Source organism: Bemisia tabaci, chromosome 6 (assembly GCF_918797505.1).
Source record: "Bemisia tabaci chromosome 6, PGI_BMITA_v3".
Lineage (NCBI taxonomy): Eukaryota > Metazoa > Arthropoda > Insecta > Hemiptera > Aleyrodidae > Bemisia > Bemisia tabaci.
Window position 1 is genome coordinate 40,073,692 of NC_092798.1, and position 20,787 is coordinate 40,094,478.

General features: G+C 41.9%; 2 protein-coding genes across 5 annotated transcripts in view; one reads left to right on the plus strand and one right to left on the minus strand.

Moving 5' to 3' along the window:
- RapGAP1 (Rap GTPase activating protein 1) overlaps positions 1 to 20,787 on the minus strand; it is a 711,927-nt gene that overhangs the window by 39,970 nt on the left and 651,170 nt on the right. For all 4 annotated transcript variants that reach the window (XM_019050723.2, XM_072301237.1, XM_019050725.2 and 1 more), the window contains one exon: positions 18,031 to 18,264. In XM_019050723.2, the coding sequence (XP_018906268.2) occupies positions 18,031 to 18,264 (234 nt within the window). The remainder of the gene's footprint in view (positions 1 to 18,030; positions 18,265 to 20,787) is intronic.
- On the plus strand, positions 846 to 5,097 carry LOC109037379 (uncharacterized). Its single transcript, XM_072301510.1, has 4 exons — positions 846 to 1,601; positions 1,893 to 1,927; positions 2,371 to 2,523; positions 3,315 to 5,097. Exons 2-4 carry the CDS (start codon positions 1,896 to 1,898, stop codon positions 3,466 to 3,468), a joined length of 339 nt encoding a protein of 112 aa, XP_072157611.1. The 5' UTR covers positions 846 to 1,601; positions 1,893 to 1,895; the 3' UTR covers positions 3,469 to 5,097.

The following is a 20,787-nucleotide window of genomic DNA, read 5'->3' on the forward strand; positions in this document are numbered from 1 at the left end:
TAACTTTTACAGAGGAGAGAAATCTTTGAATTTCCAGCGTGAAGAGGCAATTGTGTTTTAAACTCGGCTTTTATGATTAAACCTCGTGTTGGAGCAAACACGCTGACGAAACCCGAGATAAGGAACATAGAGACATGGAGGTAAAAGCCAACTCGGGGTACCGGTGCTGGGGTCGCTGCCCCCTGTGTTCATCGAGCTTTCGATTTTGAATATATTTAATCTACAATAATTTTTCAAATCCATTGTTTTTCAGAATGTGACGCGTTGCATTAGACAAAGTGACTTGGACGTTTCGTATTTTTCGGACGTTTAGGAAGTGTCGTATGATGGAATGAAAAGTTTAAGTTCCGAGGGGAAAAATAGAAAAGTAAATGAAGCATTTGAGCATTTTAAACAAATGAAGATCGGTCGCTTTGCGATAGTCAATAAAAAGTTAGTCGAGTCAGGATAGTATACATGCTTTTTCTAGAACGAGATCAAAAATTTCCTTCAAAGCGGTGTATAAGCAACCCGACGACAGCTACGTTTGAATAGTTGTATGCTCAAATGAACGAGTATTAACGATATCTGTGTTTGCGTTAAACCAGTAAAATGTTCCGGTGTGTGTCCAAAAATCGCCTTCAAAACGTAGTATAGGCAACCCGACGACAGCTACGTTTCAATAGTTGTATGCTCAAATGACCGAGTATTAACGAGGTTTACGGCAAATCGGTAACACGTTCCGGTGCTGTCCAAAAATCGCCTTCAAAACATAGTATAGGCAACTCAACGACGGTAGAGTTTGAATAGTTGCGTGCTGAAATGAACGAGGCTTAAATGAAATTCGAGCTAAGGCATTCTAGCGGCTCTGGTGCTTGCACTAGAGCTGCTATTCCGGACGGTCCCAGCTGGGGAGTATCAATGCAGCATGTTACATTGTAGAGACCGCGCGTTGGTTGATGGGAATCGGCGCCATTTTCGGCTATGTTCCTTGTCATGACTTTATTTTATTGCATACTGTTTTATTGTTAGTCAATGCTATGTTGTGTATTGTATTTTTGGAATCATGGTGATACAGTCAACAATTCAAAACTTGTTTGTGCTTTTATCTCGTGATGGAAAAAATGTACTTTACGTTCAAAATTTGAAAATTTGAATTTTAAAGTTTTCGCGGTTAAGGAAGCTTTAACTACTGGGTTGGAGCTTCCTAGTCATATTACTCGATATCAGCTGATAGCAAACAAAGGTTACCAGGGAAACCGTAAACGTCTAACAACTATCGTGGCCATTGGGGCGATTATTGAAATGATATCGACTGTATGTCGCCGCTTACGACAGGACATAGCCCTATCTTAACTGTGTAATATATCGCAATTCGATATTGTTTTGATTTTTAAAAGGAGCAATTCATTCATACAGTTCCGATTAGTTTTGGCGAACGGGCCCTTAACCTACGGCACTCGGCTCATGGGAATTTTTTAACTTGTCCTGGACGGACTCGTCTGTAGCGCCTCGTTCTTCGTTGTGTGTGTGATTTCGTGAAGAAGTTTCTATGGCAATTTGCTTTTATTTGTGAGCTGTTTTTTCACGGGATTTTTGAATGTTCTGTACGAATAAATTCGGTGAGTACCTCATTTATCCCTCCTTCCAGTAAAATTATTTCAACTTTTCCTTCTCCCTCATTCTGGACCCACTCATGGGCTGATTATTTTCTCATTCTTGAAACTTTAGACTGGCAATTTCTATGCACAATCTATAGCTCATTAACCTATAGTTCAAGAGTTCCTCACTAGTGTCTTGCTCTTCTTTTTTATTTTTAAAGCCTCAATGTATTTATAGAATTTCAAAAATTTAGTTTTTGAGTTGACTTAAAAAATGTAGAAAATATAATGCTGTTTTAATTTTCATTTCAGGTAATGAGTCGACGCAGTCAAAGAATAATTCAGAGGTAAGAAATCTGCTTTTACTCAATATGTAAGTGTTAGTTGATATGCAAAATTGAGGAATGTTTTGGACATCTATACGTTTGATAAGACCATTTTAGGAGTTAATACTTTGAATACCTAATATTTAGTGGTGGCTTAATTTGTTAGTAACCAGAAGTTGTGTGGTCTTCTTGAACTGTAATTTGTTTTTCAATGTCCTGTGAAGTAACTGGATGATAATGTATCATTTTACTATCAGAAAATTTGTTTGCCAACTCTTAATGCGATGATAATAAGTAACAAGTTTGCAATGCTTTGCATTTATTATTTCAGTTCATGGCTATTGTTGTTTCACCTTATAACCAATTGTTTAATTTTCTTGTCATAATATGGCAACCAATAAAAAAATTTTAGCAGAAGCTTTATTAATCTACCTAAGAAACTCTCCATTTTTTGCTTGTTTCAGAGATACAGCTATAACCAAATGCAGAAACATTCCTGGTTTTGATGAATCCACCCCGATCCAAAACAATACTATATGCATTGAAACATCTGCACAATCGTATGACGCCGAGCCAAAGAAGGAAAAGAAAATAGAATCGAGTGAAACCTATGCACTGTAAGTAAAAATTTCAGTTAATTCTATTCTAGTTGCAACCTTGCGTTGTTATCAAGTTTATTGTGTGACTTTAGATGTTCCTCAGAAGGTGGTTTGATCATCTTAATTGCCCATTGGCGGCTTTCCAACTGGCAATACTGCAAATTAACAAAATTTCACCACTTAAAATGTTGTAGTTTGAGCATTAGTCTTGTGAAACAAAATTACACTTTCCAAAATCTCATTATGCATATTTGTTTTTTTACAGACGTGAGTATTATTAAGTTTACTATTATGTTTACTATGCGGCTGTAGGTGCCCCTTAAATTGTGGTTTAAGCATCTTAATTATCTATTGGCTGCTTTCCAACTGTTAATACTGCAAATTGACAAAGGAGGGGTATCGTTAAGGGCCTTTTTTGGGCCTACCCTGAAATTCCTCAACTCTGCGTTTTTTTTGGTCATTGAAGGTCTATATTTTACGGAATGCATAATGGTTTGGTCATTTCCGATCTATTTTGGGGTCTACCACTGGCCTAAACATGGGTCTGAAGGCCAATTTTGGCGAAAAATGCGGGTTTTTCAGCATTCAACGCGCTATTGTAACCGATCCTTTCGGAGGACAAAAAATTCCTTCAAGTATGTTCATTAGGGATGTAAGAGTGTCACTTTGGCCAATTTTCGTCGATGTCAAATTTTGCGCTCATAGTTAAAAAAAAACTTTTTAGAATTTTGTTCAACCCAAGTGGCATACATGTAGTAGAATTCCAATTTATTTTTAAAACAACCGATCTTATATTTTCCTCTACACAGGGTGAACGTTGCAAATGATATATCGAACAATGATTCTGATATTACGCATCCAGTAAATGAAGCAGAAAATTCATTCATCGAAAATCTTGAAACACATCAGTCGAACTCAAAGCCTAAAAAGAAGATAAAATCAAAGTCACGTGACTTATCGTAAGTACAAACCTGCAACTTTGTTTTTTATAAAAATAGGAATAATTTTAAATTAACTGTAAAGCTTGGAATAAGTATGCAATTTTTCCCTGCCAGGAAATGTGATAGTTTCAAGAATATACAATTTTTTTTCTCTTTTTTTTTATTTCAACAATGGGCAACCTTGACTTTTTGCCGATGGATTCGTTGGAACTCGGTTTCGGGTTTATCTGAATAGGAGGAAAACGATAAGCTGATAAAAAATACATAAAAGAACAGAAAATACATTCGGAATGCTGTAACCTTTGAGACAGGTACACACCTACATTAAATTGTGCCATGTCGAGGAATTATTTCTACCGGTTTTTGAAAAGAGTTGATCCGTTTTCAGCATTTGCGAACTGAATTAGTTAGTGCTACGGAGAAAACTATTTTCTCTTCGCTGTTACGACTCATTGCTCCGGAGAGAAATTTTTTCTTTTCGGAGCAATTATAAATACCTATAATGTAATGAAATATACACGCTCTAATCATTTAATTTGTATTACCTTTATGTTATGTACCTACATGTTATACTATTTTTATAATAAATTTTGCCAACATGCTTTTCAATTCAGTCTACAACATTTCATTCCGACGTGGCAATAATGATTTATAATGCCCCTAAACATTAAAATGAATTACAATAGTAATGCCGCATTATAATGTCGTATTATACATCGCAACGATTCATGTCCTACTGATTATTGATTATTGTAAGATGAATTCTGTTTTCTCTGATTGTATGTTTCATACGTGCGAAGCAAGTACGGGTCACTAGAAACGTGGTTCGTACGGGTGGCTGATGAAATTGATCTTCGAATACCTTTTGATGAGCTAGGGAAATGGAACCATCTGCATCTCATGGACAATAAATAGTTGCCGTAATTAAGGTCATCCCGTGATTAAGGTGCCGTGATTTAAGTCATAAATTCTTCATCTAATTCTTGATTCATCTCCAAAATGTCTGCTAAAGCTTTCATGCGCTTCTCCTTGTATGCATGAATGAGCAAATTGGGTATCGAACAAGCGGACACTTTTTGAAAATTTAGATGATTCTGGACAATATCGTACAGAAGTCCACGAGCTGCAGATAGAACCATTACCTCTAGCTCATCAAAAGTTATTCGAAGATCATTCAACAACCTCTTTGACAAGTTGCAAAAACTTTTCGTTAACAATAGTGTCACACGGTACTAGGAATATTTACTATTTAACGAACCTTATATTTCCCTGACTCAGTCCTAAATTATAGAAGTATGCGTTACTTTTCCAGCAATCCAAAAAAACAATTATACAAAAAACCAATACCTACACTTTCAGATATAAAAATGCAAATTTTTTGCAGCCTCGCTAAACGACTTATCAACCAGAGATTTTTTAGGAAGCGGACCTCCAAAGAGCTTTCAAAATTAAAAGTATACAACAAGTGATAATGCCATGTATTCGCCATATCAAAGCCCAATACACATTTATACACCGGCTACGTAAATCTGCTAAGTTACAAAACATGAATCGACAGTTGTCGGATTGTACATCAATGACAAAATGTGTCTAGGCCCTCATTCTTGACTACAACTACTGCCCCCAGAGCCGCTCTCCGACGCCAATGCGTTGGAGCTTCCTGCTCGTTTGTTATGGACTGTCGTATTTTTACGTCAGAAAAATTGCGCGCTGTAACGTGTAACACCTGGCAACGCACGGGCGAAAAGTCCCGATAGTTTCGCGTCGTAAGTTAATTGCCTCCGCCGAAATCGAAATCCCGTCTGCTAATTCCCCCGCTCCCTCCCCCCCCCCCTCTGGGGCCAATTTTCTTGGGCCCCGCTCGCTTAGGTTGGTTGTCGAATCGATACGTTCCTTACATTTAGTTCTTAGCGCTTGCACTCACACACGCGCGCTGTTTACGCACACGCGGGAGGGCGGGGGTAATTAACTTACGAGTCTCGCTAAAGTCATTGCTTTTCCGTTCCGGTCCAGCCCGTTCCCTGTTCTGCCTTCGAGGGAAAGAAACGCAAAACTCCGGGGGAAACTTGATGGAGATACGTGGTTTTTCCTTCACAGGGTTGTGTTTCCCAGTCCCGTTTTTCGCGTCAGCGTTGGTTACTCCGCGCTCCGTAGGATGTTCGTTGAAAATATGATACATGGTTCAGGGTTGCCACGGGATTTGATGCATGAAATTCCCTGAGCTTTTCCCCCTGATACATTAATTTCCCTGCCTTGAAGGTGTTTTTAGATGCTTTATACAGTTTTTCAGAGCATTGCCTGACTTTTACAACCCCCTAAATTATCTCCGTTTTCCTAACTTTTAAAGAACATAGAAACAGTATTCATGGTCACCAAAATTGAATTTAACTCCGTGATGCCAAATACAAATCTTTGCATGAGTAGACTTGTATCCCAATGCCAAGGTTTCGAAATTTACTCTCTTATTTTTTTTAAATCAATTTATTTTTATTCATTTTGAGGAAAAACAAATCAATTCTAATATTGAAGCGCGCAACATACTTTCATCGCGCCAATGAAAAACCGTGGATATTCTATAGAATGGAAAAACTATATCGACAAGGTGAAAAAATTTCCACGAATTATAAATAGTGACATAAAATTAAATGGCAGAACTTGCGGGGAGCCACTGTTCACGCCCACGCTCCTCCTTGGAAATAACATTCCACTGTGATACAACAGTTTAAACTCAGGTGCATTTTTTGTATCATTCCTAATTGAAGGCGCAAACTGAGAGTACTGCCTTTGATACTCTTAAATGTCATCTCATTTCACACCTAGCCTACGCTGAAACATTACGTTCTCTGGATGTCTCTCCGAATTGCAATGAAACAAAATTACAACATTTAGATACGTGACGAGATGAGTATGTAGCGATATATTTCATTCGATAAAAGAGCGGCTAATTCCACCACTGTCTCCCAAATCAAAAGATACGCAAACATATTTCCAGTGATACAATAGTTTAAACTCTGGTGCATTTTTCGTATCATTCCTGATTGAAGGCGCATGTTGCGACTGCTGCCTTTGCTTTTTACTTGTCATCTCATTACACACCTGGCCTGCGATAATACATTACGTTCAGTGCATGGCAATCCAAATAGCACTACAAGATTCGAAGATTAAGATATGTGATGAGAAGAGTGTGTCACGATACATGTCATCCGATAAATGAGCAAATTCCACCACAGCGTCCCACAAGAAAAGATATACGAACATTTTTCGAGTGATACAATAATTTAAACTCTGGTGCATTTTTCGTATCATTCATGATTGAAGGCGCATGTTGCGAATGCTGTCTTTGCTTCTTGCTTGTCATCTCATTACACACCTGGCCTGCGATAGAAAACATTACGTTCAGTGGATGGTAATCCAAACAGCAATGAAACAAGATTCGAAGATAGAGATACGTGCTATGTTGAGATCGGCAACCTGTCGCGATAATTTTCTTCGATAGATGATCGGCTGATTCTGCCACTGCGTCCCGAATCAGATGCGAGGACCGTTACACACGGCTCCTGGGTTTTCTTTTATCTCGACTCGACGACGGAGCGATGGATGCGCTATAATATCCGTCGGCGAGTAATTGTAATTTGAACGCGTTTAATAGCTCTCGGTCGAGTCGTTTGAGGAATCACGCGAAATACGTTGTAATTGACCCGCGGGAGAGGGAGGATATTCTTCGCACGAAGTTCCAACGGCAAATCGACAGAACTCGGAATGACCGAATCAATTGTATCAAGAATATATGTTCACTTGATTATTACAATAAAAGGAAAAGTCCAGTGTCTTAAAAGTAGCTCAGTCTTACAAATAGCGCCTTGCAAGTGTCAACCTGAGCTTTGAATGCTGGGTGCCACTGGAGGAGGGACAGGTTTCCCATCTCGTAATTTGTGACGCTAATTTGATTAGTAAAAACTTTGCTACGGTATTTAAATTTCCTTGAGGTTAACATATTAAGGGACTTTTTCGTAATACTGAAGGTGCATACGTTAAGAGGAAGTAAAGTATGCTTAAAAAGTGAGGCAAAGTTTCGGAAAATCTCTAAAAATGCCTTAAATTCGATGATTAGTGATCAAAATTGCCGTAGAGAGATTATTTCTAAAAGATGGCCATAGGTGGATCCAGACATTCCGAACGCACGGGACGGAGGGAGGATCCAGGGCTTTCACCGAGAAAATTTTCGAAATGTTAGAGCATCTAACATGCAATTTGAATCAATTTCGTCATTAATAATTTCCAAATTTAAGTGTTTTTCCTTCTTTTTTCCTCCGTCTGCTTTCTTCTTCCTTTCTACCTTCTTTTTTCGCTCCGTTCTTGGTTCCGCCTATGAAGATGGCCCCTCATGCCCTCCCTAAATGACGCTCATGCTCAGTATCTATATTGGGTCCAATTTTCCTCTGACAAGTAGCAAAACGGTTTCGATCGACGAAACAGCGCCAAAGATCCACCTGAAAACATCCTTCCAACCGAGGCATTTTTCACGTTCCCCTCCGTTTAATCGGACTCGATATCCACCTCATTACTTTTCCGCCTCGAATATGACATATTAGGGACCGTTTCTCGATACCGAGGAGAAATCTCTCCCAATGCAGCCGTAACATCCATTTGGAACCAGATCTGGAAACAATGACGGGAACTGGAGCAAAACTCCCCCTCCCCCCCTCCCCCTCCCCCTCCCCCGGGGCCGAACGTGAGAGAAGGCGCGTCAGATCGTGATGCTGCGTGATGATGAGCTACGAGCATCGCGGCTACCGTTGCTCGGTTGCCAGAATGAACGGTAAATCGCAGGATTTTCGCATGAAATTCTCGATATGCGTGATCGATTTGGCGGCTGGGTCGATGCAGCTGGCCGCTGCGCCGCGATGAAGTGATGATCGATGGGAATTTCTGATCCGGGGACTGCCACTTGCCGTTGCGTCGGTGGTTAGTGGTGCGATTAATCGAAATCAGGCGGATAGATCGTTCCGACGTGCGTATTTAAACGTGTTAAAATAATCGAATCGAAGATCAATGGATCGCGGTTGTTACGTTGCGTTGTTGGCTGTTGCGTCGGCGTGCGATTCTTGGAAACGCTGTTCGAGCTTGTCCATCGGACACTCTTCATGACATGTGCCGTGCGACTTTAATGGACTGCAATGCTCCGTAACCCCCCACCCCCCTCTTTTTCTAGATATTGCTGTTCAGTTCATGGTAAAGAGCGACCATACTTGAAGATATGAGACACATTTTTCGACAGAAGGGTTGATTTTCTGCCCCTTTTTCATTTCGTTCCCATTCTCACCCCCGCTTCTTCCTTCCTTTGTTCTTTATCCTCGATCTTCTTCCTTTACTTCGAACTTGATTTTTCCTCGACGACAAGCTTACTTGGATTTTAAAGTTTAGGAATTTTTTCCTAGCTACCTAAAAACTTGTAAAATTTTTCTGGGATCCGCTTGAAAAGTATAGATCTGGAATTTAATTTTTTTTCCTATTCGATTTCCTGACAACCCTCGTTTGAATTAAACATGATGTAGGAAAATGGATGTTTACAAGAAGTAACAACATTTTTCTGACTCTCATTTACAATGAATTTGTAAATTTGCCTCGACTCTTACGAGAGAAGTAACATCGGACAAGAAAATTTTTGGGGAATTCGTGCGGTGAAAGTGGGGATGAGAGGAATGAGAAAATAATGAAAAATCAACTTACAGGAATGACCAAAAATGATGTTCGAGTATGAGGGCAAAAATTGAAACTTACCTAAAACAAAAAATAAAACAACAAATTACAATTTAGAAAGAGAGGGAGAAACAAATACATCCAACTTCAATGATCCAAAGAGGGAAAAATATGTTATCATGGTTTAATTTTCATCATCCCTCATTTTAGATCATTCACAAATAATCGAGTCTGGGTGAAGAAGCTAACCATCGATTTTTTTCCAAACATTTGGATGGACAAAACCTAAGTCAGAGTGTCTACTAGAATAGGCAGGTCAAAAATAAGATCTTTTACAGTACTTTTCCAGTACATTCTCGAGGCATTCAGTACCTCCTCCAACATAAAAATTCCGTACTTTTTCAGTACCTCCATTTGACGAAATTACGAAAATTTCAAAAATTTGAAATTAAGACAAAAATTGCAAAAAATGTAAACAAATTCCGGACCTTTTTGCGGAATTTCCGCACTTTTTCAGTACTTCCGGACCGCCCTTAAAAAATCAGTACTATATCCGGACTTTCCGGAAATTCCGGACTTGTAGACACCCTGCTAAGTTCACCGACTTTCGAGAGTTCTCGATAAATCGATTATTTTACATACATTTAAACGGACGAAACCTAAGTTCACCGACTTGCGAGAGTCCTCGATATATCGATTATTTTACATAGATTTAAACGGACAAAACCTGGTGTGAGAATCGCCACTGGTTGCGTCCTATTCATACGCTCGCGGGTGACCCACTCGACGCGGGGACAAAACGGCTCGTTTCTCGGCTGGCGATCTTCTTTGAAATCCCGCACACTGACCTACTTCGGGTGCAATTTCCCGCGCGCGATTTAAGTCGCGTTGAAAATAACCGCGGCCCCAAGCGATCGGATAGTGCTGCCCCGCGCGTGTAAAAATAAGTCCACGCCATCGGGACACGTTCGCAAGATGCACTTGTCCCATTCCCCAAGGCTTCACGCTCCTCGAAATGTCTCGTGCACATCAGCCGAAGGAACCGTGACGTCATTCGGTTGCAAAATTGCACGTTCCTGGGGTAAATTTAACTTCAACCGCTTTAGAATATTTTGAAATAAAGGAAAATAGGTCGAGCGTTGGGGCCTGAAAACAAGAGCTTTTTATGAGGAAAGCAATGATAAAATTGGTCTTTATTTCATAAATGGGGAGTACAATTTCTGGCTCATTTGTGCAAACACTTATGAACGTAGGGAAATTAATGGTGCAAATGTTGTTTCTAAACTGAGCCAGTTTAGGTTCCCAATTGCAAAATGTAGTCCAAATATTGTAAGCCAGGCAAACAGCCTCACCGAGATTCGATTGTTTTACATGCATTCAAATGGAGGGAAAACGGTGTAGCCAACTTTCAAAAATCCCCACTGCCTTGTGCACCGGGCTCTTTGCGAAGTTACCAAAAAAAGTGGGAAAATGGAAAATATCGGAGAACGCGAGAAAAATTGAGTGGGGTAAGCCATGAGGAATACAGAGAACGTTTCAGGGAAAATTCGCAAAACGTGAGAATTTTCGGTGCATTACAGAAATGAACGGCCAAAATTTGAAATTCTGGCCGCGTGATTAGTTTCAGCGCTGATTTTTTTCCCTACCCCTGCGTCGCCGGCCGGTGATAATTTTCAACCGCAGAGGAGTCATCACCAACTCTCAGCCACCGTCCGTGTTTGCATTGCGTGAAATGCGTGCGAAAAAGCGCAACCCCCTCAACTCTTCCCCTCTCCCAAGACCAAGCTCTGTTACACCGCTCTCGATTACCCGAAGTGATAGTTTCGCCACTATTGTGCCGTCGAGCCGAAAGTCTTTGTCCTGTGGGAAGCCCCGAGCGTGAGACGAATCCCACGAGAGCCCTGGAATCTCCGCTCGCAATTAATGCCTCTATTAAGCTCATATTTTCTGGAAAAATACGTTTTTTTAGCGCCTCCCCCCGCCGCGCCCCCTCGCGGCCGCTTTTAATTACCCGCCGAAGCCAACGCTCGGAGGGTATTGTTCGGGCGCGCTTATCGGGGTCCCGGGTTCGAGCCCCGTAATTGAATCACGGCGGTTCGCACGCTGGCTCGCCCCTGTGAAGTGGGTTTTTGCGCGACGTGTCTGGTCGGGTTAATGAATGGCGGATCCGGGCTGTTATTAATTGCGCTCGTCCGAGTTTTTCGCGATAACATTTTTTCCCATTTGAATAATGTTGCGGATAGGAATATCTATCAGAGAGGAGACGTGAGGTGGAACGGTCCTTTCGTTGGATATCGCTCGTATCGGTAGAAATTGCTGAAATCAGGATTCATTCTGACGATTTTCTGAAACCTAGAAGTTCAATTTGAGGAAGAAACCTCGTGGTGACTGTTGTTTTGACGAGAAATTTCTGTCACGGCTATTTGACAGTGATGGAGAGTTTGCACCTAATAATTTTATTGATTTATCTGAGACTGCTTAATGAGCTGAGCCCGCAGTGGTTTTCATAATTTTCTTCTAAAATGGGCCATTGTGGATGAATACATTTAAAAGTGAGAAAATTTGCCGCCTTGTGACCCCGCCTTATCTAGCGGCATTCCCCATTTAAACACAAGCTTCTTAGCAAATTAGATCATTTTAGTATATTTTCTCCAATACTTATGCGATTTAGAAAACGAGGATATCTTCGGGCTCAGTTCTCTTGGCAGTTTTAAAAATGAAATTAACAAAATTTTGGACAACTGCAAATTCTGCTTCCCTATTTATTCAACAGGATATTTACGTACCTCGGCGAAAAACGAGAAGAAATCATTTTTCATTATTTTGCGCTCAATTTCTTCACTTTCAACATTCCCTGTGCTCCCATTCGCGCGCTTAACGCACGCGAGGCGAGGCGACGCTCGCTAATCGGCGCGAGAACATCGCAGGTGTCCCGCGGGCTGCGAATAGAAGCGGCGAGTGCACGCGCGTCCGTCGAAATACTACACCGGGCGCCCGGTGGATTCGCACGAGGGCGTCGTGGCGCCGGGGTACGGGATCGGCCGCTTTCAGGAGATAGCGCCGGCAATTGGCGTCAGGTCGGTTTTGCCGGAGGAGTGCGAATTTTAAGAGATGCGCCTCGCTCCTGTCTCCGCGAGAAACCTAACACCTGAGTGCGAATAACCATCGGGGGCTCTTTCACTTACTTATTTGCAGGAAAAGTAGAAAAATAGACTCGGTGAGTCAGTGTAAAAAGTCTATTTCTATATCTTATATCAACGAAAGTAACAGATCATCCGATCCTTTAAAACTCATGTAGAAATGTACACTGGAAAAAAAAAAAAAAAAAAAAAAAAAAAAAAAAAAAAAAAAACACATTGGATCTAGAGTCCAGACTCTTAAAAACATCGACAAGAAAAAGTACTCTTGATTCAATCAGAATCTCTAGCTTAAATCAAGAACCAAGCCTCTTAATTTAAGCGAATTACGTTTTGATTCAAGCAAAAATCCGATTGAATCAAGAGTATGTTTTCTTGTCAATGTTTTCAAGAGTCTGGACTCTAGATCCAATGTGTTTTTTTTTCCAGTGTACGGAAATTGAACTATACTTTAAAGAAATTGTAAATCAAGCTTTTACGGCTTTTTACACTGAATAAAATATTTAAAAATTATTCATACTCGCAGACACATGCGAATTCTCTAACCAGGGTGGAAAATGACTTCAACAGTGTTCCTCAAATGGGTATACCTCTTTTCATATAGGAATTGGAAAAATGGAATTTAGAGCGACATTATCGATTTTTTTTTTTTTTTTTTCTTTTTTTTCTTTACCTGAGGGTTTCTTTCACTGATACACAAGTTTAAAAAATATCACAACTGGCCTTTCATAAACGATAACAAGGAGTTTTCCATCCCTACCAGACCAGCTTGCTAAAATAAGAGACTCCTCTTAATCGATAATTTGCGCCGTTCGGTAACCGCGAAAGCCTGAATATTCAAATTAAAACTTTTGATCAATAAGTGAGAACACAGAAGGACCTCGACTTGATGGCTCAATCCAGGCGGAAAATCCACTCGCCCGAGTTTGTCCCACTGCCAGCATCCACACAACCCGCAAGGCCGATTTTTTCCTTTCTAAGGTCACCAAACGCATCACGCCAGGACGCGACCGCGGATTTTGCATCGAGTTTTGGACTCGGGTTTCCAGACTTCCTCCTATTTGGAAGAAAACCATTTTTCAGCGCTCCGAATACGGCAACCCTGGGAGCTGGCCAAGATACGATCAGCACTGTCCAAACGTGTCACCACGTGGGCGCCGTTGACAAATCGCACTTCAAAATCATGAATTAATTATGTTGGGTTTATGAGTTTCAGGCATAGGTTGAATATATTGTGTGCGACGTCGCTTAGGCCTTCAGATGACACTAGATGCAGACGGTGAGATAACCCTCTTGCGTTGCGCTGCTTCGAGATCGAATTTGTATCCAACGATAGTCTCTTGCAAGAAAAGGGGCTCAAAAATCGAGGTGCACATTTAGCCCGTTCTCGTTGGAAAATTTGAAATATCCTGGAACGGTCGGGCAATGCTGTGATATGACTGATTACTTACGTCAAAGTGTGACGGTAAGACTCTGGCAGTGAAGTGCGGAAAAAGTTTGTTACAGGCAAAGCAGTGGAGAGGCGTGGATGATTGATAATCGATATCTCCCCATTCGAAAGTAAGGTAAAGTATCGATTAGTAAGGTGTTTGTTGCGAACACCCTGTTTATCGATCCTTTTCTATAGGTTTAAATAGCAGATCAATCGATAGATCGCAAAGTACGCAACGCCACATGAGCAAACGAAGTCTCCCTCGAGGCTCTTTGAAAGCTACACCAAAGAGTTTCCTTTGAATGCAACCGAGCTGGAGTTGGTAGCGAAGGGTAAGTTAATAAAGAACTTCTACCTTGAAATCAAGTAGTTTCGATTGATTTCGTAAGGTTCTGACTGATGCATCTACTTTGAACAGTCGGCCTGAGGTAAAACACTCCTAAAAACCAAAGAAACTAACTTATTTTTGGAAGCAAATAGTGAGATGTTAGGGCCAGGACTCCTTGAACCCTTCCCTCTCGGGAATACCTCCGACTCATCTCATTTCCCCTTAACAGAAAGCTGCTTTAACGAAATCTTTGTTCTGACGTAACGCAACTTGCAAGACGAAGCAAATTTAAATGAGAAAGACGATTGGAGCAGATTATACAATAAAGAGCCAATATTAACGATTCACCCATACACCCATTAAAGCACCTTTCTGCAGAGGAAACCTAACTGGAAGACGCATTTATTGTTTTTCAAATGAGCGAAAAATATTGGTCCTTAGTGCAAAGGGTAGTCCAATATATTCTTTTCCATGATTTTTTTTGACAGCATTTTCTTTGCCCTCGGCATTTCATAAAATAATTTTTCCCCTTGCCTCCACAATTTTATTTTTTTATTACCAGCTTTCGGAAGCGTTCCCGAAAGAAAGGTAGGTCCAAGAGGTTCCTTTACGTTCTGAAGTTTAGTAAAAAAAGGTGATTTTCAGTAGATACATTTTATATAACTTAAGCCAAGTGTTCAAAAGCAGTACGCTCGTCGTCCTTTGAATACAGCAGGCGAAACAATAACACTCCCTTATAAGTGAATTACTTTTTCACACAACACCTTCCTCCCATACAAACGATAAGATCACCAGGACAGCATTGCTCAGCACACAGTAAGACATACTACGTGGTTATGAGACATGGGAGTGAACGGTCATCTAGTCTCTCCTCCGACGTAAGAACGTATCTCGGTTCCCCTGTGAACCCTAGAAAGCGAGGAATGAAATGGACGACAGGGCTCATCTCTGAATGGAGTTAGGTCATCTGGACGACGAAACAACCGCGCGCCTTGACGGATGGCCGGACGGTAAATCACGAGCCAGCGGCCGTTTGTTTGTTTAGCCGCTGATTAATCTGTTGCGGTGACGAGACGAATGAATACAAATCTCAGCATCTTCTTCTCAACGCATGCTGGAAGGGAGGAGGAACGAGTCGTGGACGATAAACAGACGAGCCGTGGTTTTGAACTTTACAGCTGACGCGGGGGGAAGGGGAGGGGGAGTGGTGAGGAGGAGGAGGGGGGCACGTTTACTCTGAGCTTCTTGTTGCGCTGGAAACGTGGTTAGGGGCTCCGGCACCCAGGAAATTAGAGACTCGTTAAGCCTGGATAGAGGGGTTTGGGGATATTTCAAGCTTTATTTCGGTTATTTTGATAATTTTTTAGGCGTTTACGGAGGTCCAGGCAAAAAAATTATATGGCCATGCCCACCAATGAAATGTTTGTGTTATGGGAGAAATGAGTGGAATTTAATTCCTGTAAGATATAGTTCTCAGTAAGTTTACAATCTTAAAATTATGCTTGCAAAAAGGGAGCGCTTTATAAGTTGACTTGACAATTTACTTCCAGTAAAATTGTAGTTCTCGGTAAGTTCACCTTCTCAAAATTATCACTTTGCGACATCTATGTTTAGACAAGCGTCTAGGAAGCTAATGGAATTGAAACGTGGAATTTGGTCATCGCACGTGAAGACCAAAATTGGGTGCGCGAGGATGGCTGTAAACCGACACCGCAAAACAAGCGAACTGCAAGGCGCTATTTTTACCGAATCCTCTCCGCTTCATTTCCTGATTTTCAAAATTCGATCGGAATGCAAAGCCGTGGATCGGCGGGGGGCTGGAGCGGTTAAAATTAGCAGACTTGCGACTTGTGCGCGACGGGGCGGTGGAGGGCGGATAATTTATTTGAGAGAGAAGTACCCGAACGTCCGTGCGTCGACATTGCTGGAGAAAATCGCGGATATTAGTCCGCTTTCAGTTGGCAAGCGTGCCAACCGCTGAAAATATTTTCTCCAGAGATTATCAAACTCCGACGTTGCCGGGGAGAAATTTCGGAGTATTTCGAGAAGCTTCTACACATACGTTGTTTCCCCTACGAAGGAACCAGGGCCGCATGAATACTTCACGCATTGTGCCAAACACAGTGCGGTCTGCGCTCTGCGCGGCGCGGCGGCGGACGTTAAAATAATTGATCCACATTTATGTTAGTTCTTTCATAACTTGTTCGTTCGTTTCTTATGAATGGAAAGCTTTTTCCACACAGAGATAGCTTTATGGAACTCAACTTTCGCGCAAAGTTCCGTGAACTTCTGCTAGTAGTGTTGACAGGGCTTTCCCTAAAAATGTGTTCTACACGAGTAAATGCGTCTTATGCATTCCTCCCCCGCTGGCACGTTCACTTGATGGTTTTTATCGAGTTTCAAAACGAATGAGAAGGGGGCGGCAAAATACAGGCGGCCCATGGGCGGCAAGTAGGTGAATCCGGCCATGGGAGGAACGTAAATACATTATAATGTTGCAAGATGTTTCCGAGCATATTGCATTTTTACGAGGAGAGTTGTAAGCATTTATAACTGAGAATCTCACTTATCCTCGCCAAAAGTTGCATGTGAAGAGGGATTAAAAACCAAAGAAGTGTTATAGGAACGGAAAGGGGAAGGAACTATTAAAACCAAATCCCGATTTTGATTTCCCGCGTGATTCGTGTTCTGGCACAAACTGTGTAATCCTTTAGAAACACCCTTAGTCTTATAAATGCGTCGACTTCAGATCATTTAGGTATGAATTAATCTTCCTTGATGAGCACAAAATGCACCTTCCTTAGTCACATTTTTCCATTCTTGAGTATCATTTGGCCGGCAACTGGAAAAAAAGTCTTTGGGGTAAACCTTGCCTCTAGCGCTGTTCCAAAATGCAAACTTTGACAAGCGCGCTAGGGAAAGAGGTTAGGCGCGGTCTATGTCTCTCCAGACGCAAGTCTGCGAGTGCGGTTGGTCTCTGCTTTCCTCGATCCGGCCAAAAACTGTTATGAACTATAATTAAGCGCTAAAGACACCCGCCTCTAATTGCGCGCACTGCGGTAAGGCGTAAGGGCTCTCCCCCCCCCCCCGCTCCTCCAGCTCGTTCTGCCAACTTTACGATAATTACACGCAAAGCGGCGGAGCCTGCAGACCGATTTTCCTGAGCTTCCTTCTCTCGTTACTCTTCCGACACACGTTCCTGTATTCGTTCCAAAATTCGGAGCACTGGACTTCGCGGCCCCGCTGAAATTTTTGTACGTCCGGGCCGACACGAACGGTTTCATAAACTGCAACGCGACCGAGACAACCTGAGTGAATAACCATGAAACTCGTTAAAATTAACGACCAGCTGAAAACGTTCAAAGGAGAGGCTGCGTTAAAAATACAAACCTTCCCTTGGCGCGTATGGATGCAAGCGTGAGTGCCAGTTGTGAATTGACAGAACGGTCATCCATTAACTGCATATTTCAATATTTAAAATCTTTTGAAGTCTTCGCGGAAAAAATAGGGTAGTCGACACAACCAGCGGGTAGTTAAAAATGCGCCAGCTACCGTGCGGTAGTTATGATAACTACCGCGGTGGAGGTCAAAACTAACCCGGTAGTTACATCAACATCCATGTTGATGTATATGATTTATATATTGTTGATATACAACAATTTTCATTCATTGATGCCAATGCATATCGACGGTGGGTGTCGGCAATCACATAACTCGGTTTGCGACGTCGAATACTTCCTGTCATACTTTCTATTTTAAACGGAAAACTACTCAACGTCATTTCTTTAAAATTACCGTGATTTTTCTTCTCTGCGCGAAGTAAATTCTGCAAAAACTTCAAGGAAATGATGTGAATTTGTTCTCTTTTAAAAAAATAACATGGTGGCGGAGATTTTCAGACACCGCTAACGAGATATGTGATTGCGGACTTCCGCCGTAGATAGACTGAGAAGATGAGATTCGAATAAAAATAGTGTGTGGACTTACCCTTCCGAGGAAGTATTTTCGGTAGCACTTGGCGGTGTCATCGGTTTCGATTTTGGGCCGCCACGTGGGTGAGGAGGGGCAGGTGGAGTCTGGTTTTTCCTGGCAGTCGAGCCAGTATCCACCGCCAACAGGTAGCACCACCATCGGGTATGGGGTTGGTCCCCGGAGAGTGTCCTCCAGGAGGGCTTGACTCCCTTCCCGATCCTTCGAACTCCGAGATTCCTCTCGCGAGCTCTGAAACACACAATTACATAAAAATTACAAACGTGGAACAGTTATCACAACAAACTCAAACATGAAAATTCAAAATGACGATAAGAAAAAATAAATAAATAAAAAATATGCTAAAACGGAATTTAGAAAAAAAAGGATACGCTCGGTGTCGCTCAATTTTGGGAGGGACCTGAAGATGTGTACCAAGGACGGCGGACGAAGGAACGTAACTACATTCCAAAGTTGTCAAATTGACTCAAAAAATGTATTTACTTTACAAGATTTTACACGATTGCAGTTAGAAATGCCCAAGATTCTCCTGATTAGTATGCAATTTTTCAGTGGAAATTTTGAAGCATTGAAATGAAGTTACATTCTTTCGTGAGAGAAACCACAAATAGAGGGGAGAGGAGGGGATTGATTTATTTTACAAGAATGTACCTGTGCAATTTGTATCCAAAATTTGTCTAATATTGGCATGAAATCCGAGGAAAAATCATGGACTAAGTCCGACCAAAAACATGGCAAGAAATTCTTCGTGATTCATCAATGCAATTTGAGAGGCGTCATAATTTGGCAAAATCATGAAATGGAATTACGTATCTTTGTGGGGAAAACGACATGGAGGAAAAATCAGTGACATTTTCATGACAGCCAAGATTTTCCTGGTTCATATGCAATTTGAGAGGGAAAATTTGGAAACGTCTAAATGGAATTACGTTCTCTCGTGAGGAAAACGACGGAAAGGGAGGCAAAAGGAGGGGGCAAAGAACGGGCAGAGTTCACGGACAGCCCTCAAGTCGGGTCTCAAATTCCGAGTGACATTTCGCACTCGGCGCGACCCCGTCTGAAAGTTGGTCACCGCGGCTGGATGTGAGTATCATTATCCCGGTGTCGCAACCGGGGAGTGAGTTTACCTTACACGACCGGCGTCGCGACGCCGCGGCGGCGTCGGCGTGCACGCGTTGCGCAATCCCCGCACGCACCCGCAGCACCCCCGCCTCGATCCTTTGCTCCTTTGAGCACTCTACCCTGCTGAATAAAAAACCGCTTAACTCGAACGGCTTCCCTTTGTGAATACGCAGTTAACACTTCACACGATGACACGACAGCGCTCCGTCTGCCCTATTAAATAAAAAAAACGTAACCACAATATATTTCCGATGAAGATACGTGGTTTATGCTTAGGAGTGCTCTGTCTGCCCGCTGAGGAATATCCTCGTAATCCCAACCGATGATACGTGGTTCATGCTTAGCGCGGTCCGGCGGCGCGCAAGAAGCGAATTGATGGGAGAAATCGGACATGGTTTCTGCTGTCTTAAGTAAAACCGCCGTAACTACATTCTTCAATTTTGAAGGAAAAAAAATTCGGACAAAATGCTGTTTCACAAGAAAACTAACAAACGCTCCTCCTTCATTTTTTCGAGTCAACTTTGACATACTATTAGAAAGTTAAAAACTCGAAAACGAAAATTGAGGTCTTGTGGCAATTGGTTTTCTTATAATGGGGCAGTATATGTGTGAAAGAAAATGCGACATTTGGGATGGAGTTACGGCCTTCTTGCTGTGGACGGTAGATTTTGAAACAATGAAAGTTTACACTTACTTACGTTAGTAAAAAACAGTAAAGGTTTTAAAGTGGTTCCGTTGTTTTTCTCGTAAACTTATTTAAAGAAACATCCCTTAAAATGTATAGTAGGAGGGTAAAAACATCCAAATTGGCAGCTTTAAGTCAAAAATTTCACGTCTAACCGCTCTCAATACTTTGTCCCATTGTGCAGCGATCTGGTCTCCTTTGGTCGCCTCAAAGCTCGCACCGCACCGTTGCTCGGTGACTATTGTTCTTGTTCTTGTTCTTGTTCGGAACTTCTCATGATCACCGGGTAATTGCGAACTCCGCGCAAACTTTCGTCACGGGTCGGGGCTCGAAGGGGGGGGGGGGGCGTCGCTGCATTCAGAGCGGAGCCGTGCATTTGCTCTTTGCACGTGATGCAGTGCTTACGGCACGGTGTTTGCCGGCGAGCGTTTCGGCTGATCACGTGACGTTGTTTCAAGGTTGAGGCTGGAAGCTGGAAGCTGAGGCTTAAAGTTGAAAGTTGAAGACTTTCAAATGCGTGGAATTGTTTTTGTTTCTTACGCAGATCGGAGGAAATTGCGCGGTGACAAGTTTTCCTGGATTTTTTTTTCTTTGGTCAACAGAAGGGTTTCCTGGATCTATGAATGGACTTTCCTTTGGTTGTTCAACGTTTTTGAACATGCAACTTTCTTGACCTTCAAAAAATGTTCGGCAGTATGGTTTCGTCTGATTTGTGCGTTTTAATTTCAGTGACTGCAAGCACTACGGTTGAAAAACAAATCTGTTCAGTTGGAGAAAATAAAGATCTGTCCAATGAAAAATTCGTGACTTTTCTCTGATTTTTCACGATTGACTAATATTTCTTGACTTTTCCAGGCTCAAGTTGGAAATTGTCAAGTTACCCTGGAAGGATTGAATAAGCAACGATTGGAGCTTCCGTGCGATACTTTCTAGTATTTTGTGCATCT